The 27,399-nt window shown below is 45.1% G+C and overlaps 2 protein-coding genes across 2 annotated transcripts in view; one reads left to right on the top strand and one right to left on the bottom strand.

Moving 5' to 3' along the window:
- Window positions 1-27,399, top strand: part of MED12L (mediator complex subunit 12L) — a 155,016-nt gene that overhangs the window by 67,892 nt on the left and 59,725 nt on the right. The gene's annotated exons all lie outside the window — the stretch shown is intronic.
- On the bottom strand, window positions 6,280-8,757 carry GPR87 (G protein-coupled receptor 87). Its single transcript, XM_059822800.1, has 2 exons — window positions 8,724-8,757; window positions 6,280-7,316 (listed from the first exon to the last, which is right to left on the bottom strand). The coding sequence occupies exons 1-2, from the start codon at window positions 8,755-8,757 to the stop codon at window positions 6,280-6,282; spliced, it is 1,071 nt and encodes a 356-aa protein (XP_059678783.1).

The raw sequence follows: 27,399 nt of genomic DNA, 5'->3' as shown, positions 1-27,399 counted from the left end.
AATTCACTTCTGCTGGTCTAGCCATCGTTTTATTAAGAAAATAATTGGAACTTTTTCTCTGAGCTCAGTGCCTATGAAAGGAAACCTTTTTTATGGTCCTGCTGATGGACTTCTGTAGCAGAACCAGAGAATACAGATTCATAGACAGAGATGGGAGAAAACTGGCAGCGTATCAGAGCATACCCGGTGACTGAAAGGGCTGGTGGTGGTGATTTGGCTCTTCATGTGTCTGATGACAGAAGTGCAAGTTGGGGTGGCAGCTCTGAAGCCTTTGATAACACAAATGTGGCTGATGGGTTCAGACTTTTTTTTTCTAAATGAAGGATCTTATGCCACCAAACCATTGCCATATATAAGCAATACCTCTGACTACTAACCTTCTTATAGGTCTGTGCCCCGTTATCAAAACCTTCTAATGAAGCTGTCAGTGCTTCCAGCCCTACTAAATGTGAAAACACATAGATTGTATAATATCTGTGGCCAAGCTCTGTGAATTGATAAAAGTGGGATGAACAAGATAAGTATTTTTATGGAATAATCCCACTAGAAGGCATGCTAATTACAAAAGTATTGCAGGACTTCTGGATTTTTGGTTTTTACCCTATCAAAGCTGCCGGCAAATACTTTCTGCCTAGTTTTGTTATGCTGACGGGTAGATGTCTATGCATCATTGTTGAGTAGCCTTCAGAGGCCTTACAAGGATCTGTCTGAAACTTAGTCATCAGGTCTTTGGCTGTATTCAGATGGCATCACTGTCACTCACAATGCAAATATTTTGCCTTACAAGGTGGCACAGGGTCCAGGGGGGAGAGCTGAGGAATGGGGCTGACGCACATTTGAATAAGCCCAATCACTGTTGCGCTAGTTATGCTATTACGATTGCTTAATTAATGAGATTCTGGTGTGCGTCAATACAAAGATACATTTTTAGAACTTGTGGGGTTTTAGTTTCCTTTTTTAAGACACATAGGAAGCTGCACTGGAGGAAAGCCACAGTAAAGGTCATTGCTAGAGAAACCTCGAAAGTAAAGGGCATAATATACATAGTGACAAAAATCTTGCACAGGTAGCGGTCTGGAGCTGTCTCTAAGCACACGTACAAATAACATTTCTTCCACAATAAGCCCATGGCATGGAAAGTTCTGGCTGAGCTACTCAATTACAATGTAATGCAAAGCTTCCTAAATGTAAAAAATCACTAATGTTCACGAATTGTGAGCTCCTTGCATTCTTGGGTCTGATCTGCTGTCCTGCCTCCACCTGGAAAACCATTTTTCACATATAGTGTCCTATTAAAAAATGTGAGTCTTAGACTGCACAACCAAAATGTACCTACGTTTCTGACCTGATCTGGTTCTCTGAAATGACAGCGATAGATCAGGGCCTGAGACTTTTCCTATGTACTTTCTTGTGCCTTTTTCTTTCAAGAAGAGCTTTTAAGGACCAAATTTCCATGACAAATCCAGACAGATTAAATATAGTTATCTGGTATTTGGGAACTAGGATATTGTTTTATAATTCATTTGTAGCCCTGGGAAAATATTTCACAAACAGCATCTTCAAAGAACTGTTGTATACGTAAGTGCGTGTATAAACCAGTGATAGAGGATTATCACAGATGCATCCTGTCAAGATAAAGTAAACTTATTTTGGGGGTGATTTTACAGTGAAACGTTGTATGCATTCAAGTCGTCAGGCTTCAGAGCAGAGACTCGTCCTGGCTGGTCTGTGTGCTGGGAGTGCGCGGCTGCGTCTTCCCTTCCCGGTACGGGATTTCACATGGATGCCCCACTGATCCCTTGTGGCACCACGCTTTTGAGAAACTGCTGGTTGCTTTATCTCTTTGGTCCCCTGGAAAGGGTATCTTTAGGCCATTCTTTGAAGGGCATCGCCCCGGGTGCATTTGCTTTGGGTAATAGATTTTTTTTCTATAAAATTCTTACTAGGGAACAGCAGTACTGTTTCTCCTAGGAGGAAATCCTGTGTAAATGCAGCCTTTAGTTAAAAAATAAGCGGGTAGTGAGAAAGCGTAGTATGTGCACATGCGTGTCCTGTACGGAGAGTATGCAACATGCTAGAAGATATGTAGGTGGCCATCTGGTCATGTTTTCAGCCATCGCTGAGCTTTACCACTTGGTGTGCAGACTCCACCGTTGTGCGAGGGGAGAATCCTGAATCCTGTACACCTGCTCTGCAGCCTCCTCGCCTGTCCTTTGTGTCCCTGGTTAGGGACAAACAGGGATGTTTCCACTGAAGTAGCTCTTTGGGCTTTGCTGGAGTTAGGTAGGAAGTCCACCACCCACCTGGAAAAAGGTTACGATTCTGAGGGGGGTTCAAGCTTTCTAGCTCTGCATATATATGATGAATCCTATAGTGTGTGTGTATGTGTACATACGTTACGTATAGAAATACTCTGCTATACTATATATTTAAAATACTGTCTAGTAGTCAGGATATTTTAATTTAATTTTAGGAGGTGTGTGTTTGTTCTGTGATCTGCTTCTGATAGGAGGTAGCTCAGCAAAGTGTGTGGGACACAGAGTCGTCTGTCTGTTGTTGATGGTAAGGAGGAGCTGGAGCACTGCTGAGAATGGAAGAATCTGGATGCAACCAGGCATCAGGGAGCCTGGTGGAAACGCGTAGCCTGGTTGTGGTTGAGCAGCCTTTAGCCTAGCAGGCTCATGAGCATCAGTTCCAACGGTGCAAGTGGTGACGGTTTCTGAGCAGCGGTGGGCAATAAAGACGGAAAAGCCATCCTTATCTGTAGCACAGTTATTCTGCAAATAGCCTATCCACTAGCAATGGGCTTGACTGTAGTTCCATCTGTAGTCGTTCACAATTTGACTGCAGACTCTAGCATCTCTCTCCAGGCAGAGGTACAACCTATTGTAATGGGTCTGCATGCCTTCTTGCAAGACAAAAGATGTTTTTGGGTAGATCAAGATAGGCTTTATAGTACACAGAAAAATTCAGCTCAAAAGATTAATACTGGAGAAGGCTATAAGAAGGTAAAAATATGATGATACCCATCTATCTTGCATGCTGAGCCCATGGAGCACACCCAGGAATGTGCACGAGCCACCTGCCTTAGCCTTGCAACGGGGTAATGTGCACATGGAGGGGAGGGCACAAAGTGGGGTGGGAAAAAGTTGCAGCCACATAAATAAATGATCTTGTTATTGTAAGATTTTGTGTAGCAATCTCCCTTAGTGGAAAAGACAAGCTGTGTGTACCTGCCTGTTCCTGTAGCGTGTGGGTGTTGCAAAGGTGTTAAAAGGGGAATAGCTGCAAAGCAGAGACCGGGGTGGTGGTGGTGGGGGGTATGTGTATGAATTCAACACGGTAATTATCGAGCACAATTTAACAAGCCATAAACCCTTCTGTGATTTGCTATTACTTGAGTCATAAAGAGGAGACCAGAAGCACTCAGTCTTGGCTTTCTTTAACCATATAAGACCTAATAAGAGAGTCTTTGGTTATTTTTAATGTCTGTCTGTACATGACTGATCTTGCAGTCCTAAATATTACCATTTCACAAAACCAACCCAGTATGCTGTTCCATTTAATCTGGTGCTTACGAGAATTTAAACTATGCAACCCAGTCCCAAAAATGTTCTCTTAATATGGTTTTGTATGTGTATAGACCCCAAGAGTACAAAATGGCAAATTTGATCCCAGAACTAGTATTTGAAATTGTGTGTGAACACAGTTTTCTACAGAGCTGATTGGAAAACAGGGTTTATTCTGTGGTATTTTAGCCATTTGAAATATTTTTATATAAAGTAGGATGAATATCCAAAATATCCTGTCTTCCTTTCCAGAAATAGTCCCCACTGAATAATGTAAGTAGTTTTATAATACTTGCATTAATCCAAATAGATAATCCAAATATTATAATACTTGCACTTAAACTTTTTCATTATGCATAAAACAGAATCTAAAACTAAACTAACAGGGTTAAAAAAAATTAAAAAGAAAAAACAACCCTGGTTTCAGTAGAAAACTTCATCAAAGGTGTTCTTATGCAGTATTTTATCTTGATATTTGAATGCTGCATTTTTAGGATTTTCTTCTCAAACCTTTTTTTTCTTTTTTAAAAGGAAAGTCCTTATATGAATAAGGCACTTGATGTTGGACTGTTGCCATCTTCTGTTTGTTCAATTGCACTACATTGCGTAAGATACGTGTAAAAATTAATTGCTCAAAACACCTGTCAGCTCCTTACAATCTACGTTTTTTGAGTTGGCTGTTTATTTTTTGAATGAGCAGCTTTTACTCTGAACAAATCTGATTTAATCCCTGGTGATTCACGTAAACATTGTTCCCTTTACAGGACTGGATACAAACACATCCTTGTAGCCTTGAGTGGCCAAATATATCCTCCCTGATGTCTCCAGTCACGCCGAGGGTGTTCGGGGAGGCTGCAGAGCGAGGGGAGGAGGTATCGGGGCTGTGCAGTGCCGCGCGTGGGGCCACGGTGCGCCGCGTGCCCAGGCTGTTCTAAAGAAGAGCTGTGAATTCAGGGCGATCTCCGCTGGCTAAAGGCGACTGCATTCACGCCCCTGGGGGACAGTTCCCCGCCTCTCTGCAAATCCATCTCCCAGCCCCTGCAGAGCTTGTCCCTGGGGAGCCTGCGCTCACCCTGTTCCTGCTTTCTTGTCTGGGGCCCCTGGCCGAGATGCTCTGAGCTCCCGAGGGAGTGCGGGAGGCACCCGGGGCACGTGCCTGTGTCATTCGGTGGGAGATGGCCTCCTTTGTAGAGTGCAGCCATCAAAGGAGGAAGAACTTGTCTTTCTACCTCTGCCTTACCCTGGGAGGTCCCCACATCACGTCCCAGTGTTGAGGAGCTGCCGGAGCAGCCTTGGACCCTGTGGTGGCTCTCGCCGCCCTGTTGGCACGGGTGGCCTGGCCAGCTCGGCCACCTGCCCTGCACCGCCAGGCGAGCTGGTGCAAAACCAGCTCAGGAATGTTTGCACAAGCGGTTGTGAGAAGCGGTTCTGGTTTCTTCTGCCCTTGTTACAAACAAAACTGGAGTGCTGTCGACTGCTCGCGTGGTGCGAAGCCTGACAGTGTATCATTAAAACTGCTTGAAGTGTCCCAGTCAATATTAGCTCAATATTAGACATCTCCAGGACTTGGTTTCTTCTTTTACGTAATGTAGTGGTTAGTCAACACTTTCTCATGCAGCAGCTGCTGTGTTGGTCTTTTATTATTCCTTTCTTCTTGCCTTGATTTTGGATGCTCCCCTTTAATATTTCCTCTGCTCTGGTTGCGTGTACCACAGTGTAAAATAATACCCTGAAGGTGTTGCCTGAACTGCTCTCCAAAAATGAATTTTATCTGCTTATTGCACACAATTCTTGTTTCCAAGAGTTGAAAGCAGCCGAAGTTATAAAAAATTTTGAACATAATTTCCTAATGCTTTAAGTCTTATTCCTGTTGTGTTAAGCAGGCATAGAAGGTGCTTGGAAACTGAATTTTCAGCTTGATGTTGATTCCTCAGTCTTGTCACATGCAAGTCTTTCAAGGGACATTTTTTGTTGTGTCCTTACTTAGAATGAGATTAATGGGAATTAAAAGCTGTTTTAACAGTCTTTGGGTGTTTTGGGGTTTTTTTGAGAAGAGACTTAAACTAGGGTTGTATTTGAATTTTTTATGTTTGATATTTTGAAAGGGGTGAGAAGCACTTTGGTAGGTTTGATCTGTGGATGAGATGGTGCTGCCAGCATCACAAATGCCCGAGAGGAAAAGCCCAGATGCTGACGGCAAAGTGCCCTTTCCACAGACTGAGCCCTGTGGCTGCCCTGTCCCGGCAGCCGCCCTGCCTGTGGGCGCACCAAGGGTCTCTGCAGGAGCGTGTGCCACCTCCTCCCCTCTCCCTCACCTGCCGCAAGCCCTTCAGCGGCCATCCGCCAGGCCCTGGGGATGTTGACTTGTCGCATTGGATCCCACTCCGAGGCCAGAGCTTGTCCATATCTGCTGGAGCCTCCTGGAGCTCCATGTTGCTTTCTGAGCTGAGGCATCCTTAGCTTCTGTTGGCCTTTAAAAAACCCACTCAACCAACAAAAACAACCCTGAAAACCCCTCTAAGTGAACCTGATCTCTGTGTGGATATAAGCTTTTGACGTTTGAAATGGGTGTTGGGTATGCTGAAACAGAAAAGTTGTATGTCTCCACATTCCGTAATGAACTTCTGTGGTCAGATACTCAAAGATATGTTTTATTTACATGATATACAAACATTCTCACAAATTAGCAAAAGCCTCTGTGTGGGTGACTTCAGACATCGGTGTACTCATGGTATATGCGCACTTCTGATCTTCTAACGCTCTGAAGTGATCTAATACTCTCACTCCTGGTTCGCATATTTGATTTTCTGAACAGCCTTCGTGAGAATGATCTACACATGAAAAAGTAAATTATTGGGTCCAGACAGACATTACATGCAGATAGGAACAGTGTCATTTCCTTACAATAATATAAGATTTTATGTGCAGAGTCGTCTAAAATTTTATCTAGGTGGCTAAAAGTAAAGGGTATTCTGCACAGATGATATGGCAGAAAGCAAGTGAAAAATACAGCCACAACAACCCTTATACTTTGGTTATGCTTTCGCTTTCTGCTTGATGAGCTAATAAATTGTTTGCTCGATTTATAAATATACCTGGATATCGCAATATAACATCCTATCAGTACTATCAGCACCACTACAAACATGCAGGTGTTGATGTACATGACAGCTGTGTGCCACTTGACTCCCAAGGGAGACTTCAGCTTTATGCAGTCGTCTATGTTTTTCTTTGTCGGGTAGCCGTTTGTAAGAATCAGGTTTGGTAAAGCTAGGAACGCCATTACAACCCAAACACAGGCAGATAAGATCTTGGTGAAGGTGATGCTGTACATCCTGGAGTCTCCGAAAGGCTTCACTACTTTCAGGTAGCGGTCGATGCTGATGAGTCCAAGGAACACAATCGTGGTATACATGTTTGCGTAAAACAGAACCGTGGTGTATCGGCACAGGAAAGAGTTGAAGTGCCACGGTCCCAGCTGCGAGTCCTGGATTATCTTGAATGGGAACGTCAGTGTCATGAGAAGGTCTGCAACCACGATGTTTTTGAGGTAAAATATAAAACTCGTTTTATTTCTGATGTGGAAAAAAATCCACACTGCTAGGCCATTCAGCAAGATGCTTGCCAGGAAAATGATGAGGTAAAGCACAGGCAAGACGATGGTGGTGAACTCGTTGTGCGTGGAGTTCCCGAGTAAGCCAGCTGTGGAGTTGGGTGAGGTCCTGTTGTCTTGGCTCAGACGATCATCTGTGGGAATGAGGGAAAACAACACGTTTAAAGTATGTTTCTAGTGTTTTACAAATGGGTCCGTTTTAGAATTGTCCTCTAGAAAATGTCCAATCTGTGGGCAATTCCGGAGGCTGGTCGGATTAACCAGCTCGGAAAACCTGAGTTTAAAACAATGCTCTGAAGTATTGCACGTGTCAAAATAAATATGCCTGTGGCTCGCTAGCCTCTGAGCACAACGTCTGTGCTTCCTGCTGAAATATGAACGTGCTTCTGCAAAGAGTTTGACAGGAAAAACCGCAGGGTGTGAGTGCGTGTATATTCCCGAGGTTCCCATAGTACCGACGAGCTCCCTGCCTGCCCTTGCTGCCGCCCTGCGGGTGAGGAGGTGGGAAAGCCCGGCTTGGTGGGGAGAACGCTGCATGGCGACAGGCAGCAGCGCAGCCCTTCTGTCGCCGAAGACGCTCTGAGTTTGGGCTGTTGGAAGGACCCGTTAGGTGAGGCCCGGGTTGGGCGCTGTGCAGCGTGTGCAGGGCTGGTCCCTGCCACCCGGTCTCGTGGCCGCGACGGCGGCGGCGTCCCTCTCGGCGGCACGGGGCAGTGCCTGCTGGGATGTGCTCCACAGGCGTGGCGGTTACGGCTCTTTTCGGGGTCTCTGGTTGGCGCTGGCTGCCGGGGCAGCGGTGAGCCGGGGTGAGGCGGGCGCGGGCCGGGGGGGAGCAGCAGGGCCTGGCCAGCCTGGCGGCGGGGGGGTTGTGCAAGTAAACGTTTTTGCAGTATTTGAAGAAGATAAATAGCCTGGCAATTCTCTGTAGAGATAACCAGTGAATCCGGTTAGCGAAGTGTGAGAAGGATTTGAGTTCCCTTAATCCGCCCGCCATCCGAGCGGGCGCTCCCCACGTTGCAGGCCGAGGTCTGCGGTGCCCATCGCTGGTCTGGTGTAGGGGTGTGGGCAAATGCAGCTGCATGCCAGCATCTTGGGAACGAACTATGAATCAAAATTACAGGCTGTCAGCTCTTGGCTGTCTTGACAGAATGCTGCTCGTGAGCTGAGATGATCTGTTTATCATGAGACAGGACTCTGGAGAGACTCTTTGGGCCTAGTAAAATGCTAATTTAAAACTTAGCTTACTTAAATGTATTTAAAAATCAGAGTCTCTGGGGATTTTAAGATTTCATGCGTAAATGTTTGTGGAAAAACTTCAGACTTATAAATTCTCTCATAAAACTGTAGCAGGTTTTATTTCATATTGCTTATACTCTGAACTTGGCTGGTGTGGTAACCCAGGACTGACACCCACAGGGGTAGCACTTGGCAGTATTTAGACAGCCTTTTCTGAAATGGCTTATTTCTTTAAAATGTTGGTAGGAACTGATGGTAATACAATAGACACTTCTCAATCACTTAAATTTCCAACATTATTTTACCTGGCAGTTTTCCATAGGACAAATTGTACCCCATCATTTGTGTTGCTGTAGGTTTTCAGCTGAAATGCTTTTCAGGAGTCCCACTGGCAGCCGTAGATCCAGGATGCGGCATGGGCTGTGCCAGCTTTACATTCTGGGGAAAATAAATTAGAATTAAAACCAAAGAAAAACAGAAGACCCCAGCTTGCTTTCCCCAGCGTGGAGAGGAGCTTTGGGAAATGAGCGTCCTCCAAGAATTTCCAAGGAAAGGGCTGAGGCGTGCTGATGGCTGATCTCTGGATCCTGCACAGATGTTCTGCTATCGAGGGCTTCATTGCCACATCTTCACTTACAGCTGAGCATCCGCTGCATCGTTGCAGGCAATCCTGCCACGTTAGTTTTTGTAAGGCTATCAGTTTCACTGTTAAAACTGTTGCCCTTTCTCCACCTCACTAACAAAGCTGTGCTGGAGCTTTATTGCTATAATATTTAGCAACATTATCCTCATTTCCAGCCTGAACATCTCCATGACTATTTTCTGTCTTGCATATTCTTGTACCAGTGCCTTTCGTTTGAAGAACCCATCTCCATCTCTGATACTTGGCCCTCTGAGTGTAGAGGGATGTTTCTCACTGTACTGAGATGTCATGTACTGTGATTAAGCAAGCCTTCATGTGTTTCTGCAAGAACTGAAGACACCACCCTTCTCTGTATCTGATCCTGTTAAGGTAAACCTTCCTTGAATGCCATTGACAAATATTGTGCACTGCTCTACAAATGAGGTTTAAGAAAAGCTTGTTTCCTGGTGGCTGAGTTCCTTATCACCACTGAAGCACCTCATCTAACATTTTCTGGGATCTCAGTTCCTCATGTCTGCATCAGGTAGGTGGCAAACGGCTGCGCTGGGATCAGCTCTGACACGCTTTCTGTCCACTCGGTGCTTCACAGGGATCTGTGCTAGTGTGTAGCAGGCTTTTTTATTGTCCTTAGATGCATGATACTGCATTTTTTGTCCCAGCAAACTTCATTTCAAGTTTGCTAACTTCTGTAAAAAATGTTGGATTTTAACTTTTTAAAACCTGTTTTCCTTATTTTGATTTCTTTCAAAAGTTTGGACTAAACCTTTGCAGAAACCTGGACTGTGACTAGTGACTCTAACAGCCTGGCCAAGAATGTTCTGTTCTTAAATTGGTACTAGATTTGATACTCTCCAAGCGGGTATTTCTACACCACCGACTAAGCTTTAAAAATAGATTAGAGTACAAGTATTTGCTAACATACCATCCCAGTTACTGCAGTAGGTGAAGCTTGTCTTCTAACTACCAGAACATGCTGGTTTAATGGCTTTATGGCTTTGTTATGATCTGCCGCTACAACTCGTTTCTTACTCCTTTATAAAAGCCCTTGACCTTATTCCTGACATCTCTTGCTTGGACGTCCTGTTTGTTTATTTGCGATCTTTGACATTTCAGTGACGGATGCCTGAGAGTAGAATTTTTTTTAAAGTTTGTCATCTCTCACTTCTCGAAGTCAAAAAGTTTCATATGTAATTATGAGATATGTATGTATAACTTTATAATGTATCCAGTAAATTGGGGTGGAAATTGTAAGTTCCTGTTCCTTTCTCATGGTTTTGAATGAAGTGCTTCAGAGTATTGTGAAGCCAGGCTACAGGGAATACTGAAAAACTGCAGAATCTAATTTATGCTATGATGGCATTATAATGTTTTGACATTGTTAAAAGAAATTTTGACAACACTGATTCGTAAGACTACATTCTAGATTATTGCTTTACTCTTGCAGTATGCAAATGCATTGATTTTTCCATGCTTCACCTTCTGGTGACAAGTTTTGATAGGAAAACTAGCAAAATAGTTCTGATCTCAGCAGTTACACTGAACCTGACTGCTTCTCATATGGGACTGAATAGTTGATGAAATTACTGAAGCCCTTCTACAGATCTAAACTTGTTTTATGTGATTACCACTGTTATGAACTGTGTTGAATTGTCACTAGATGGCACTAAAGCAAATCATTACATTTTAAAGCGTCTGTAAAAATTTTAATTCTGATATTTTAAGATTTTTGTCAGTTTGGCTTCTTGTCTGGCATTGTTTGCTCTGATAATAATTGGGGTCCATAATGAGATTGTTAGGTGTATTTTAGATATTTTGTTTTCTCTTGGTCTGAGAAGCAGTAACCTATCACTTTTTTGCTGTTGTTTTTAATTTGCAGCTATCCTTTTTTGCCCAGGAGGCACCAAGATCAAAAGAATATGTGATTTTATGAAAAGATGCATATCTGTCTTCTTATGCAAATCAGATGCTTATTTCCCTGCTTTTCAGAGTTCCTTTTAAGTCTGCGTAATTCCTGGTCCTGGTGCCTGGAAAGCTCCCTGCTCTCAGGCTCTTCAGGCAAGTGCACTCCCAGATCCTCAGTCCAGAGAAGTCAGTAAAGCATCGGTTGTGTTCCCTGAGATTCAAGGCAGTGCGACTGCAGACTCCCGTGTTCCCATGCTGTAACCCTGGGAAACGCTACAGGGTTTGATGGAGCTGAGGATCAGATCTGTGCTAAATGGACTTCTTGTGTTCTGTCAGTTACTCCAGGTCCTGAAGGGATTTGCTGTAAATCCTGTCAAAAAAGGCTCCTGCCTTTTCCCATCCCTGCATCCATCCTTTTAGGTGGATGTTGTCACTAAGAGACTGCAAAAATCTAGCACCAGGTAGTATCTGTGAATGCCTCTTCATGTACAGACAGCCCCTACGCTCTCCAAAGGTTCCGTCTCTTGTTTTACATCAGAAAACTGATGGATGTTTTCTGACACTGGTGAGGGAGCTCCCTTGCTGCCGGGGTTCTCTGCTTTGCTGTGCTCTGGCCTTTCCCTTCAGCTTGCACTGTTCCCATTCCTGTCTGCATCATGTGCTTTACTGTCAGCAGAGACAGGCCATCCACAACATCCTTAAGACTCTCAAGCCCCAGTTCAGTGATCAAAATCCAGTTTTCTTTCCCCTGGTGGGTAGTGTTTTGTTTCTTGGGTACTGTTCGCTGAATCCACTGGGCTATTAGTCTGAGCCTTGGGATTTAGCCTGTCGTTTTATAGCTGAAAACTACGGCAGAGGGTGGACTGCAATCACTTGGATCAGAAATGGCTAAATCACTGTCACAGAAGGCACTGCCCAGACAGGCATGTTTCTTACCACCCCAGGGAACGTGTTACAGTCCTCGGTCTGTGATGGTCTCACCTGTGCCCCTTGGGGTTTGATAGTATCAGCACTGCTCTGGTGCTTGCCCTGTAACTCGTCTGCTTACCTCCCCAGTCTATGCAAAACCTGTGCTTGCTGAAGCAGCCTGGCTGCTTAGTGGCTGTGCTCTGTTGTCTCTTCCAGATGCAGCATGGGAATGTGCTGCATGGGTGACAGGAGCAGCAGCATCCCATCTCTTATGCTTTTCAAGTCAGCGCTGCTTACTCTCAGCGAATCCCGTATGGGCTTCCTGATTCCTGCCCAGAGTACTGACCATACAGGATCCCTGCCACATGCATCTTCCTGGCCAGTGAAGATGTGACCACACTCTAATTGCCCAGGGAAATACAGGTCACCTGGAAGCCATACTGGGAGCTTGCTCATTGTTCCTGCAGACCAGTTAGGATCAAGCCTCTAAATAGACATCTGTGTCATCTTATTTCTGATGGTTTTAATGTTAAAACATGTTGCAAAAATATCCCAATAAAATATGGGTTGGAAAAAGAAAGCAGCAAACTCTTCACAAATGTAAACTGTGACAGCTAAACTACATGAGCAGTGTTCTGTATCCTGCCTTGCTGGCACAGCTGAGCTCAGCAGAGAGGCTTTAGTGCATGCATGGGGTGGAGGTGAGAGACAACACCTACTGATGGCTGCCCTAATTATGTGCTAAAGACTTTCCCTTGAAGCTTTAAGGTCTCAAACAAACAGGTTTGTGCAGAGCAGCAGAGAAGTGCAGGCATGATGGTCCCTACTGCACAGATCTGGTCGTGTGACAAAGTTTTGGGATACACGGAGATGATCCTGCTTAGACTCACCAGTCCCAAGGTGTTTCCATAGTTTCCTACCTAAGTCTCTCAGACTAAGGGGTACTGTGGTAGAGCACTTGGAGTAGCGTGGCTTCATTATTTACATGGTAGGGTGGGTGACCAAGGCTCATTTGAGTCAAATCTGGTGTATCCCTGTACTCCAGAAGCTTCATTTTTTTGTGATAAAGACCATAAAGACCACTATATTGCAAACTGTAGGAGGAGGAAGTAAGTTACCACATATGGAGAATTCACCCTTTTCCATGTGTTCTCTTGGAATGGGAGATGAAGACTGCCTTCTCTTTAAAAAGTATTTTAAGATATTTTGCAATTGTTCACTGACTACACACTCTGATAGGGGCTTTTTTACTTGTTTGAATATGGTATTTCTGTGCTGGGCAATGCTGTTTTTCCACTCTCTGTCCAGTTCTCCAGACACTTTTCTTCTGACCAATTTCATCCTAACCAGCTGTCTCATTCTTCCATATACATATATTCTGTTTGGGTAGTTTTAAAGATGCACTAGAAGCTGCTCCTTTATTCAAGTAGCTTTTTAAAACAGAATACTTTTTACATCTTGTAGTTTATGCACTTGATCAGTGGTTGTTTTTTTTCTATCAGTCCCCTAAAGGCTGTCAGCTGCATTAAATGTAAGTAAGTTAACTACATACTGTTTCACAGATGAGGTAATCTTTTACTGCTGATGTTGATAGACTGGTTTATATGCATGACTGATACAACCTCAGATGAGAAATTAAATAATAGGCTGCATGGCAGACTTCAGTGCCATATGGGTAGGGAATGACTGTATAGTTTTTCTAATGACTAAGGCTTTAAGTTGCCTCACTGTCTAAAGAAATGCTATATCCTCAAATCTAATTGCTCTTTTTTCATCTTATTTACAACTTTTTAAAAATTAGAAAATTCTTTTTGTGAACTAGCCTAAATATTCTAGGTCATAGGGCTGCAGAGTTTTGAGTGATTTTTTTTTTTTTTTTTTTTTTATTTGAGCACATAACATTTTGATGTGTGGCCTCTTGCCAGTCCATCTGCATTCATCGCCATGAAGTTTGGTAAATGACAGAATTAATGTAAACAATAGAAATTTGCTATTGGCTGCTACAATTATGTTCTTTTCTGTAGCCCATCAGAACCAAATCACTGAGTTAATTGTAAAGATTTAGGGGAAAAAAACATCAGTGTAGGCTGCGGGGTAAGTGTATGTGTGCATAAAGCTTCTGCATGCAGACAAGTGGAGCCTGCGTCCCTGCTCTCTTCTTTATTTCAGTCTACTCCTATACTGCATCACCTGAGCAAGCCTTAATGCTCTAGTTTTCCCTGCTTGCATCTACTTATCTTCCTTACTGCTCTTCCTTGCTCACTAAAAGAGAGCCCAGTCCCAATAAGTAGGACACTACAAGCTTTTACTTCCTCAGAGGCCTCTGTTAAAAATTGTCCATCTCCCTTTTGGTAAAAGTGTATGTTAATGTACTGTTAATGCATAGTGGAATAACTCGATATTCCTGTTGGAATTTGTACCTACAGCGAGTGAGTATGGCCCTCTTACTCTCTTGTGCTTTGCACACTTTCTTATTTTTTGCATTTTACTAGCTGTCACATCCCTGTCCTTGGAACTGTGCTTCTGTACCAGTTGTGCCAAGAGATGCCATGCTGTTGGCAGCAGCGTGAACGGTGGCAAGAACTAGTGTAATGCCAGGGTTTGCGTTAGTCAGAGACTCCTGTCCACTGCAGGACCACAGCCACTTGTGCTCAGATGTAATCATATACCAAGTACAGCGTCTTTCTTCTGTGGAGGAGCTGGGAGAGCTGAGGTGGTTCTGCCTGGGGCAGAGAAGGCTCAGGGGCTCCTACAGCCTGCATGGCTACCTGGTGGGAGGGAGCCCGGCTCTTTCTTCTCAGTGGTGCCCACTGACTGGACAGGAGGCAGTGAGCACAAACTGAGACTCAGGAAATTAAGTCTGAGCAAAAGAAAACACTTTTTACTGTGTGGGTGGTCAAACATGGGTGTATGTTGCCCGTGGAGGCTGTGGATCTCCATACTGGGAGATGCTTCCTGACTGGGCATGGCCCTGCAGCCTGGTGTCGCTGGCCCTGCCTGCGGTGGGGTGGGGAGCTCCAGGGGTGCCTTTGCCTCAGCCAGGCTCTGCTTCAGTGGTAGAGACCTGGGGTGCCTGCACCTGCGTGCCAGCCAAAGGCTGACTGAGCTAAAAGGTGGTGTCCACCACCCTGTGTGTCTTACTCAGCCAGCTGGCACGTGTTGGGTGCTTCAAACTGGGAACTGCTTCAACATGGGGTGGCTGGGGAGAGGGTGAAAATAGCCCTCCGTGGGGCTTTGTGCCCTCAGTTCCCAATGCCTGCCTTCCTAGGAGTGCAGTGGCGGATGGGCATGTGGACAGTATGTGCTAGTTCCCTGTAACGCAGTAACACTGCCATGCGTAACTGACTGAATTGCGGAGCAGCTGGAAAAATAAGAACTAGGGTATAACTGTCTTCAGCTGTGGCTTACAGTGCTTGTCTGCTTAGTCATATCCAGAAACAGGAACCACTGCCTCTGCTCAGAAGGCTTCTTGTCTGCTTCAGTATCTAGTACAAAACCCCCTTCTTGGTTTTCAGGTTCCTCCTTGAACTTCCCCCTCAATTCCAGCCTAACTTTTCTCTCGCGCGTCTCTGAACAGCACAGCATCCCGGCCCTGGGCAAGCTGCGACACAACTTGCTTCCATCTGCCTTCAGCTGGTGGAGCAGCTTCTTTTGTCTCCAGGATCCTATCCTGTCCTTGCCCTATCCTATGCATTTGTCTTTGATAGAAGACACGTGATGCTGGTGGTTAGGGAGCATACCTCCCCGTGGAAGCTTCTGCCGAACATTGAGCTGACATGTGTCGGTACGCATGTGGGAGAAGCTGTCCCTCCACATCCGCATTGAGACACGCTGCGAATGGAGACTTCCTTCCCCATGGTCATTTTGCCCAAGAGCTGTCTCTGAGAAGAATTATCTGTGCACCATTCCTGTAACCTATAGAGCTTCCCGCATGCAGTCTCTTACTGAAATTTGGGGTTTAGTCCTTCTTGGTCCTTTATATATGACAGCTAAAAGTACCATTCATGTTTCCAGTACCTGGGCTAGATTTACCTTGCATCGAGTAACCAGCTGAATGTGCTCATTTATGCTCTCTGCATCAGTCTCTACCCATGCTTTACTGTAGGTATTGCTTGAAATCTCACATTCAGTTTGCACCTGTAACTCAGTTGTTTTACTCAGTTGCAGGAGAGCCTGAACTGAGTGTCGCAGAATGCGGCAGTAAGCATTAAATAATACTATTTAATACTGAAAAGTCTCAATTTTTGGGGAATATGCCCTTAGGATAACATGATTTCCTCACTTAAAAAAAATAAAATTATTTGGACATATCTAATTTTCTCAAAGTCACTTTTGGAATATCTTGTCCAAACGTAACCGTTCTTTTTTTTCTCATTTCAAGTGAATGATTATGAACCCTTATTTTCCCCTATGTGGGATAGCTCTGACATGAGACCTTTTTGGGATGCTGCCTGAATGATCAAGTTCTTTTTGTTTTCTGTCTTTTGAACTGCTCCTCATTAAAAGTTCATGGATTAATAATACTTACTTTGAATCAGATTTTCTATGCAGAGCTTACAAAAGCTAGTAAATGGTGTTAATCATTACTGTAAGACTGTTTATTTTTTAAACTTATTTGCAGAACCGAAAGATGCATGAATTCTCTTTCCTCTTGAATATGCATAATAGTTCCTAAGTGATGCTTAAGAAATGCTTTCCAGTCCTTTGTTGCATTAATGTCAAGCATGTGCCTTTTTCATGACCAAAAAGCAGAAACTACATTTATCGTGGGCCCTGGTCTTGTGTATTGTGTGTTGCTCTTTGCAGGCTGACTGCAGCAATTGGCTGTATGCAGGCTGGTCTTTTCTGTAGAGGAGGCTAGCACTTCGCCTGCCACTTCTAAAGCAGTCTGGTATGAAGTGTAGTGCTAAAGTACATCTCCTTTAGGCTGCAATTGCCTTCACGTGAAGAGTTAGGAGAGAACTGCCAACAGAAATGGTATCCTGTTGGGCAGCAAGTAAATGGCCATTGTTGGTAGAAGAGGAGCTATGTGTTGCAATTGCTTGCTTTTTTTTCTATTTTTTTTTTTTTTTAAAAGAAAGCACAATGCAATGGTTGGCAGAGGTGGGATAATTATTGTTTTGTCAGTATGGCAGCCTCTAATTAGACAGCAGGAAAGGATTTACTCTGGAATGTTTCCTTTGCTTCTTTCTAGAAGATGCTGCTGACGGTTGTTTCTGGTTGCACAAAATCTACTGATAGTGGAAGCTGTAACCCTATAGAGTTGCTTTCTTTGAACCCTCATTAAGAATATGCCATGCAAGATGCAACTTGCATGTGTAGCGCTCTCAGTGGGGTTAGGTGCAGGTGGCAGTCCCGAAGTTCTGGCTGCCCGGCACCACCACCCGCTCACTGCTGCCTGGTTAGCCTCCACCTGCAGTCTTCAGCTCCTTCCTGACGTTGTCTTTTGCAGTTGCTCATCAGCTCCAACTCCCTGCTCAGAGCAGCATCAGCTGCAGCTGGCTGACCAGGATCGTGTCTGGTCAGGCAGTATCTCCAAGGATGGAGGCTCCACAGCGTCTCTGGCAAACCTGTTCCAGGGCTTGACCACCCTCATGGTAATTAAAAAAACCAAACCAAACCAAAATGCCACCACCACCAAAAATACATGTTCAGACAGAGCCTCCTGTGTGTCGATTTGTGCCCACTGCCTCCTGTCCTGTCGCTGGGCACCAATGACAAGAGCCTGGCTCCGTCCTCTTTGCACCGTCCCTTCAGGTATTTGTACACATTGATGGGATCCCTTCAATGCCCCCTTCTCCAGACTGAACGGTCCCAGCTCTCTCAGCCCACCCCGGTACGTCAGATGCTCTGGTGTGTTAGTCAACTTTGTGGCTCTGTGCTGGGCTCCAGTATGTCCATGTCTCTCCTGTACTGGGGAGCCCAGAGCTGGACCCAGCACTGCAGGTGTGGCCTCGCAGTGCTGAGCCGGGAGGAAGAAATCACCTCCCTCGACCTGCTGGCAATGTTTTGCCTAATGCAGCCTGGGAGGCTGTTGGCCTGCTTTGCTGCAAGGGCAGGCTGCTGTCTCATGTTCAGCTTGTCCACCAGGTCTTTCCCTGCGGAGCTGCTTTCCAGCCAGCGCCCCAGCATGTCCTGGTGCAGGGGGCTGGACTTTGCACTTCTTGCTGAACCGCATGAGGTTCCTGTGGGCCCATTTCTGCAGCCTGTCAAGGTCCCTCTGGACAGTAGCACAACCCCCTGGAGTATCAGCTGCTCCTCCCAGTTTGGTGTCGTTTGCAAACTTTGTCCCCTTTCCATCCCACTGGATTACAGTTCTGCTGCTTGGAAGACACAGTTTTAATCTCTCACCAGGTCACGTTTCTAGTCTTCCCTTCCAAGGCAGATGCTGGAAGCAGATTCACATTTACGTGTATTTCTTCATAATAACTTCAACTTTTCCCTCTTTCAGTCTCTTCACAAGTTTCTCTCCCAGCCTTTCCATTCCTGTTCTGCTTGTGTTTTCGTGGGCTCTGTTCTTGGCACAACGGGCAGCATGGAAATCTGTCAAATAATCACCCTTCCATTTCATAGGCTGTTCCTTACTTATCCAGTGTCCTTTATTATCTCAAAGTCATAGTCTTTTAAATTTAAAAAGTTTTATAAACACAATAGTTCGGGCAAAAAGCAAAAACTGGTTATTAAGTTTCAGCATGTGGTGCTTGGGTGGTCTTGAGCTCCTTCCAGAGGAGCTGGCTTCCGTACAGGTGAGCAGGCAGCCGGCTGCTCCGCTCAGCGCTACGGCAGAGTGCAGTGCCACGCAGCCGTTCCCCGGGTTCCTCTGCCCCGGGAGCAGCAGAGACCTCCTGAGAGGCCTCTGCTCTGCAGCATGCCTGCAAGGTGAAGACTCTCTTGGGTGTCAGGCTAGTTTTGTTGGAGCTTTTTGCTGAAAATATTAGCCTCTGGGTTTGATTATTGGTATTATGCAATGAAAACCATTAAGTTAAAAAGCTCATAATGAAACTTTAAAAACAGTCAAGATGTTGTCTGGGTCACAAAGAAAAAAAAAGAAGAAAGTATGTGATCGCATTACACTTCCATCCACTGTAGCTCTGGCTATTGCGCATCTGTCACGTCTCTCAAATGCTAGAGGGGATACTGTAAAAAAACACCTCGTGGGGAAAAAAAAATTTATTACCAATACATGCATGTAGACAGTGCCATTTAAACTTTTAAGTAATTCCAGTCTCACTTTTAGATGTTTTACTTTGCAATTTCTGTTGAGTTTTTTATATGCAATTCAAATTCACATTGCAAAAGGACAAAAAAAATCCTCATCTGCTGTTGTCAGCTGGGTTTTTTTGTGCTTCAGTATATACTGCTGCGACACAATTAACCACGTTAGCTACTTGCAGCAACACCACTATTTCAAAGAGGAAGGAAAAGGAGAGGGGGATTTTGGGGTATGATTGGGAGAAGTTCAGCCCGATTTTTCATGGGCAGCCTGGAGAGTCCTCGCTCTGTCTGTGGTTCTCAGAAACGGACAGACTGCAAATCCTGGGCGGGGTTTCAGGGTGCTGGCTGCGGAGAGCTGCCGCTCTTCCTCTGGTCCAACTGCGTTGCCAGCTCTTGGTTGTTCCTTGTATAGTGGAGGAAGCTGCTGCTGCAGTGAAGGTGACAGAAGCCTGATTTATACTGCTCATCATCAGTTGTCACTTTGATATGTCACTGACATTTTCCCGAGGAAAAACAAGAAGTAGTGGTTATTGTAGTATCTCATGTGAGGTTTGATGTTGGTCAGACATGGAAACCTGCTTTTAATAATCGGGGGTGTGAGTTGTCTTTTTTTTTGTTTAAGAAGGTACTGTAATTTTTCATGTTGGGAAGGGTTAAGGCGGCTGAAACATTGGACTTAGTATCACTGACTTCCTCTAGTGCTTTCTTGGCAGCACTGGGGTTAGTGTCTCTTGCAGCCTGGTTTCCTACAGAGCCCTCATAGCTGACAGCAGTATGGTGGGTCTGTAGCTCTTTGCTTATGTTGGTGCATTTTCCCTTGGTTCCAAGCTTTTAATAAATACTGCACACTTCAGGTTTAATGCTACAGTCTTACTGCAGATGTCTTGACTGGCTTTTCCTCATGCTCGCTTGGTCAAAGAGGTCTTTCTGAACTTTGCTGTGGGGAGGCGAGCAAGTGACTTGTCCTAAAAAGAGCAGAAGGAGCGTCCCCCTTTATATCCCATCTTGGGCTGTGTGCAGTGAGTGGAGTAGGCTTCCCAGTTGAGAAGCAGCATCCAGCCTCCAAAGGGCTGCTTTGGTGTTGGACAAACTCCAGACTGTGACTTGCTGCCTCCCTGCCGGTGCTCGTTCCCTGTCTGGCCGCCCTGCCTGGGTGTCTTCCCGGCTCAGCTGTGCTTCTGGGACCTGAACGGCTCCTGACGCCCCAGCACCACAGGACTCTGGCGCTCCAGCACCCTGGTGCGTGCTAGTGCACGACAGGCTGCAGGGTGCAGGTGCTGGGCGAGCTGGTCTCCCCGCTCCCTCCCTGCCCCGGGGTGGCCCTGGCAGCTAGGGAGGGGAGCCGAGGGTGAGACAGCAGGGCTGAGCTGGGAAAGGCAACCTTCTGCGGGAAGGGAGGAGGAATCGGTGGCTGGTGCTGCTGAAGATTTGCTTCTTTTTTGTCACACACCCCTAATGCAAACAGATGCTTTCTGTTCCTGAGGTCCCTGCACGCCCTTCCGCCTCTCTCCCCTCCTCTGCTCCCCTGCTCTCCTCTCCCTCCTTCAAGGGCTGACCCGAGTCCTGCACGCCGGGGGGTGCTCCCCAGCTGCTGCCAGCTCCCCCTCCCCGTAGAGTGGGGAGAGGGGAGAAGGTCTGGCTGGTGCCCGAGAGCTGGCTGCCTACCCAAAGAGTAAGGTGCCCGCCAGAGCGGGCTCATAACCGGAGAAATGCTGGCAGCTTTCATGTGATCTGGGGCCTGTACTTCTGGGAGTGAAACAGTTACATCGGCTGAATGCTTGCCTGAGTTTCCCGGTTTCCCTTTTTAAAAGAAGATTGCAGAATCTTCTTTATAAAGGTAGAAAAAAGTGTGAAATGCTACCAGAGTTTACAGACCAAGCACGTGTAATGAGAAAGCAGATGTCTACAGTCCCTATAATGCACAAATGGCAAGTCGTTTTTTAACATACAGAAACTTTAATTGCACTGCTACCTTCAGTTCTTTGTAACTAAGAATAACCTTTTCAATCTAAAATACTCCTTAAATGATGTAGGTTTTTGAAAGTGCCTTGTATATTTCCCAAAGTACGAGACTAATCAGTCCTATAGTTTGTCAGTTGCTTGTTCAGAGCTATGTGGTTTTTCCAGTGAACCTGACAAGTTTTAACATGATCTGAGTGAAGTATGAAGGAAGAGAACCTTTATGCTGTATAATATAATTAAGAGAATTGAAGTATGCTTTCCTTTACTGAAAGAGGTGAAAAGAAATACAGTACAAACCTTTTATACCCAATTCAGATGTTATAGTTAATGAATCTTACTTGATATGAATTAAGCTCTGTCAGGAAGTAAGTTATTGAAACCATGGCCCCTCCTGCACTTCGATTCGTATCTTAGAAGGAATGATTAGTAGAAAACCATTTTTTCGCCATTGGGAAAAAGACAATGAGTAACATTTAATGAATGAATAAAAGGTTAGTACAGTTGCACTATTTTGAGAACTTTTCACACTTTTAATTGATCTGATATTCAGTTTATGGTTCCAAGTCTGGTTTTCAGCAATTGTATCTTAATTCCTGTTTTCTTTTCACTTGAGGGTGGTTAAAAGCAAGAAGATTCACAGAACAACTTATCAAATGCTTTTCAGATGCCCAAAGATCACTTACCTGTCACCATTGTCGCCTTCCACTTGTCTTTGAGCTGCATCTCGAAAGTGCCTTAGACTCCTCCAAAATGCATCTTGAAACTACAGGAGGCATGAGAGTATTTCTTGCGATAAGGTAGTTAAATAAACCATATCTGGAAGTAAGCTTTTTTGCTTCCGATGGCTTTTTTTGCGATACCTGATCAGAGAGTCAAAATTCCCCTGGCCAGGAGCAACTGGAGAGACTGGCTTTCTCATTCCTGGGAATGACTCACATGCCAGGGTAGGTGAGCGGCGCACTCCCGCTCACTTCCTGGCTCCGGAGCAGCTCGGGCGCCCAGGACGCAGACAGTGATTCACCTGAGAGGTGGGTTAGTGCCTCTTAAAGGCAGCAGCCTTTGTGCAGCGAGACGTTGCAGACAGTCTGAAGTCGTGTTTTACAGCAACCTGTGCAACTGTGCCTGTGCCTTTCGGTTCATACAGTTTTGTCTGCAGGGTGAATGTGAATTTAATGTGATTCTGAAAAATCTTGTGCTGGATAGATGCAAATATCTGCTAATCAAGATTATCATGTCAATTATTAATGTGACTATATTTAGACATCTTTAATGTGCTTTCAACAGATCCTCTCTTCTAAATAGTGTGTAGGATGAAAGCAAAATGTTAAGTCTGTAACTAATTATTTCAGCTAAAATGACTAGACTGTCTGTTTACTGCATACATTTTGCTGTCATGGTGTTCTTTAAGACTCTGACTGTGAGCCCGCTGATGCTTGCAGCCCTGCTGTCAGTGGTCCTGGGTGTACACACATTTAGAGTAAGATAATTTAGTGCCTTAAAAGCATTGAAATAATTATGGCGGTAGTTATACCAGGACAAAATTTTGCTTCGTGTCAGTAGAGGATGAAGTGGTTAATTTCCCACTTCTGCCGCCTTCTTAAAAAGAGAGCAAATATGTATATCCCTCATGAAATCTTCAGGAGGAAAGAAAAAAGTAATTTCAATGCTACAACAGCAATGGCTGCCAAGTCACTTTTCTCAGACTGCTCTGGCTGTTCTGCCTGCACTTCTCCATACACATTTTTTTCTTTTTTCCTCAAAGATCTGAGGGACTGAATCCCCAGTCCCCCTCTTCTGAGACCGCATAGCCTTCTGCACAGGTGCCCTTGGCAGCTGCGTGGAGCCCTGTGAGGAGCTGGAGCCGGAGCAGGATCTACCAGCTGCCCTCCCCATATGGGTGAACAGCTTCCTCTGGCCATGTGTCCAGGGGGGCCTGTGCTAATTTCCACACATCTAGTGGGCAAACTGTAAAATTCCCACTTGCCTCAGGACCTCTCTCTTGATTCAGGTACAGTCCCTGATCATAGGAGACTTCTGACACGGCTCATCTTTGAAGACCAGCTTTTGCAAGCCAAAACAGATAATGCAAATGAAGCCAGCAGGAACATGTGTTATACTGCTGTCACGTTTTTAGCTTTACTACTACAAGCTGCAAAACTGATCTCAGGAGCTGGATATTTTGACATTAAGAGGTGGTTCCTGTTGCATGCATGTGCTGGAGCGCACACATGACATCACCTGAGGATGGAGAAGGCTTGTTCTGCACTTAGGGAGAGGAGACTTGACGAAGTCTCTGCCTTTCTCAGACCTTGCACATGGCTACATAGGACAGCATGTGCCATTTCGGCCACCATTTCACTTTCTTTCAGCTGTCCCCTGTGCTCCAGTGTTGAGCAGCTGCTTGTGTTTTGTTCCCCTCTCAACTGCTTGTCCTGTTTCTAGACTAATCGCACCTTCTGTTTTTCCTTCCAATCTTTGGTTCACCTCCTCAGTGGCTTTCAGTCATTTTCCACCCTAACATTACTTGTGGTGATCCAGTTCTCTGTTCTGAGTAGAGCCTGTGTAAGACAGGAGTATGTGCCTGACTGATGGTCTCGTAGGCTGCTCCTTGGAGCTCAGCAGTTATCCTGTGGTGAGGGCAGTGAGACCCACCCTGGGATACAGTGGTAAGTGCTATCATCAGTTAGTGCAGCTCAGATACAGTACAGCTCACTGCATAGCCACGCAAACAGCTTGATTTCTCAGCATTCAATCTCTTTTGAGGTGTTTCACTCCTGTAAATCACTGTCTTTGCTCTCCATTAAGTGGAGACCTTGTTCTTCCTCTGGGGAGCGTACAAGGCTGTTGGTCTTGCTCTGGTGGCTATGTGGTAGCTGGGAGGCTCCAGAGCTATGAGAATATCTGGATGGGCCCCGTACTTGGAGCTCTTTGGTTGACTTTCAGCACTGTCTGGTTTACCTGAGGACAGGGTGCTGTGAAAATTCTGTGCTGATTTTGGGGTTGGCCTCATCTCTTTCCTTTTGAGAATTTGGGGGATTTCATTTAAATCCTTTTCCTTGTTACTTTGCCCTTTTGGGGATTTCTCAGATCTCTTCCTCAATACCAGATGTTTGATGCTGGAGTCAGGCCAGCTCAGCTTTGCATCTTACCTTAGCACCACTTTTCACCACTGTGGTCTCCTCTCCAGTTATCACTGATAAAACAAACATTGTTCAAAGGGTCTGTTCTTTGGCTTTGTTGCAACGTAGACCTGTCACTGCCTGTGTTAGAGCTCTGTGAGTTTAACTCTGACAAGGTGACTTCTTGGTCTTTTCCCGCGGGTATTACCAGCGGTGATTTTTCTGTCTGTATCTTGAGGGGCCTGACTGTGCAAAGGACTCCTGTACTAGGTGTAGCTGAGTAGTGTCATGGTCTGTGACTGCTATTCTGCGCAGAGATTATCTTCACCGCATGTCTCAGGCCAATTTCCCATTTGATGCCGTTCGGTTCATCCCTCAGATACTGCATCCTTTCAAGGAGCCACTTGGAGATCAAGCTAGCTTGGAAGTGACTTGCTGCTGGCAGGCACGTGGGCCCTGGAGATGAGTGATGTGAACAGGGCTCACAGTCCTGGTGCTGTCAAGCTGAGTCCTGTCTCTGGATGATTCTTCATGAGGGAGAGTTGAATGAAGGTGGGTTCTCATGCTGGCTTCTCAAAAATTGGCTGGGATTAGACTGTTGAGAACTCCCATCTTTCAGAAACCTGGCTCTCAAGAGCTACATCTGAACACTCATCTAGATGCCACAGTGGACACCTGCTTGTTGCAGGCTACACAGGTAGTCCTTCAGGTTTCCTGAAGGGAAGACCTCTGTTTGATGTTTCTGGGGAACATTGCAGAAGTTGAGGAGAAATCCAGCTCTCTCTTACATTGAGAGATCTTGTAATAGATGGTCCTTCTCTGGGATGTTTGGACAACCCAAAATTCCAGTGTCAGAGGTCCTTAGAGGAGCAGAGACTGCACAGCTTGGGCACTGAACAAAGCATTCACACTGTGTTAGTCTTGTTTCCAGTGTTTCTGTGCACAGACCGCCTGACATCATGCCCCTCAGCCACGGGAATGATAAGCTCCTGTCTCTGTTCCTCAGAACAGCAGATGCCTGGGACCAGCGACTTGGGAACCTGGAAGTCTGAGTGGCGTAGCTGAGGGCTGGAAGCAGATTTGTAGATAGGTCATAAACAGCAGTCTTACATGCTTGACTTGTGTTTTGCACAAGACCACGCGCTCTCAAGCCGGATCCTGTGCTGCGTCCCTGGTGCGGGGCATGGTTCCGACCCTGGGGTGGTACTGCCAGATGTCTCCGCTCCTCTGGTCTCAGTCTTGTGGACTTCAGTCAAGACACAGCATGACAGTGCATTGTGGTTAGATTTGCGCTGTTGTTCTTTAGGCACTTCTAATGCTGGTGGTGTCTTAGGCTGGGGTCTAAGAAACAGTGCTGCAGGACATGTCGTGGGGAAGAAGGGAAGAAATTAGAAGTGAAAACTGAAATGTTTAAAAAATACAATTTAATTTCTTACAGAGGCCCAAGTGTTTAATAGTTGGTACTCTGTGGAGTACACGCACCAAAGTTTGTGTGTTAACAGTGGTCAAAACATAATAAATAGATTCATAAAATCTACATGAAAATGGGTTTTTTTGTTTGTTTTTTGAATGTGGTACAGTGGCACATTAACTTTTCTTTAAAATCTCTGTATTTTGGTGTATTGGTAAACTTAATGGGTTAGAAACCACTGTCATAGCATCCTCTGGCAGGCTTTTAATTCAGATGTGTTGTTTGGCTGTTCTGAGGCTGGAGCAAGTCAGGACTAGCCGCCACACAAAAAGGAAATGCTATGGAGCTTGTTGTAAAAACAGCGTGAAAGAAATGTGAAGCTCTGATGTAAAGAAAAGCTGAAAGCTAACCTATAACTTTACTATTGTTCACGTATTTAAAGGTTGGATGTCCCTTTTTGTATTCTGGTGATTAGAGAGCAATTCTCAGATTTCATAAGAGTCTGAACATCATTACTACAACAATTATTGTGTTGCTTCATTCTAAAACTCCTTTACTATCATATTTAGCAATAGGAACTACAGGGTTATTTTTAAAGCAGATTAGCCACCTGGATAATATATGAGACTGGCTTTTTCTTTTTTTTAAACATAGAAAAGTGGTAGGATGATCAGAGCTTGCAACACTGGGATGATTCCTCCAGCGTTATACCTTCAGATGTGCAAGATGGAGGTGCTTTGGTCAGTGGAAGCGTCTTGGAAGAGTTTGATACTTCCCCTTTCCTTACGTGGTTTACTTCTATCACGGTTTTGATGCCTGTCACTGAAAGGGAAAGAGGGAGGAAAGGAGCTAATTAGGAACTGACTTTTACAGAGCTCATTTCTTTCTTTCCTCTGTCCTCAAGTTCCTAGCGTTATGTTGATAGGTAACCTGAAGTTACTCACCTTGGCTGGCTGATCCTGTCTATATGCTGAGGTCTATTCTAGTGCCTTTAGTTGTCACATGTGACCTGCTGGCCCTGTGTGTTTGTGTGTAGTCGTATGGGTAACACCTTGGTTGCTTGACCTGGCTTCCCAGCTCTTGTTCATGATGCAAATTGTTGTTCTGCATTTCTAATTAATTGAAGTACTGCTGTATGTTATATGAGAGTTTTCTCAGTACTTGGAGTTGTAGGAGCCGTGATGGAGGGATGTGTATTGCTGTGCCAGAGAGTCGGGACACGTATGAAGTGCAGAATTTGTCTTTAGGCATTCGGGAATTAACTTGCTGTCCCTCCGAGGAGAGGCAGTACGATACGAAATCTGGAAGGCCATGTGGTGCGTCTATTAGGCAAAGGTATAATATATTTCCTTTTTCTGAAACGCAAGTAAAATAAAAAATACAAAGAAATATATGTAAGCCTTTGTGTACCCAAATAAGATTGATTTCCTACAAAACTTGACTGCCTAGTGCCCTATAGTTCCCCTTTTGGGAGCCCAACAACCTGTAAAAAATGTTTAGAATAAGTCAATAGTTTTTGTGTGAATCCTGGACCTGGAATAAGGTTCATTTGTCTGAACAAGTTTAAGGCCTGGTGCCAGTTTTCCAGTTTCTAGGTTGTTTGTTGCTTTTAGTCTGGAGTGTAGACAAGCCGAGCAAATGAACATTTGGATGCAGAAAGGAAAAGCCCTGCTGCTGCCTCGTGGTGGTGATGGACTGGGGTAAGCATGCCTAAGGTGGAAGCGTTACATGCATTTGCTCTGTCTTGTACAACAGCTGAATCTAGGAAAAGCAAAGGTTTCTCTCAGCAGCTCCTGAGAGTCAGTACCAGCCTTTCCAAG

The sequence above is a fragment of the Gavia stellata genome, chromosome 11 (assembly GCF_030936135.1).
Source record: "Gavia stellata isolate bGavSte3 chromosome 11, bGavSte3.hap2, whole genome shotgun sequence".
Lineage (NCBI taxonomy): Eukaryota > Metazoa > Chordata > Aves > Gaviiformes > Gaviidae > Gavia > Gavia stellata.
This window is presented reverse-complemented; position numbering and strand designations above follow the sequence as displayed.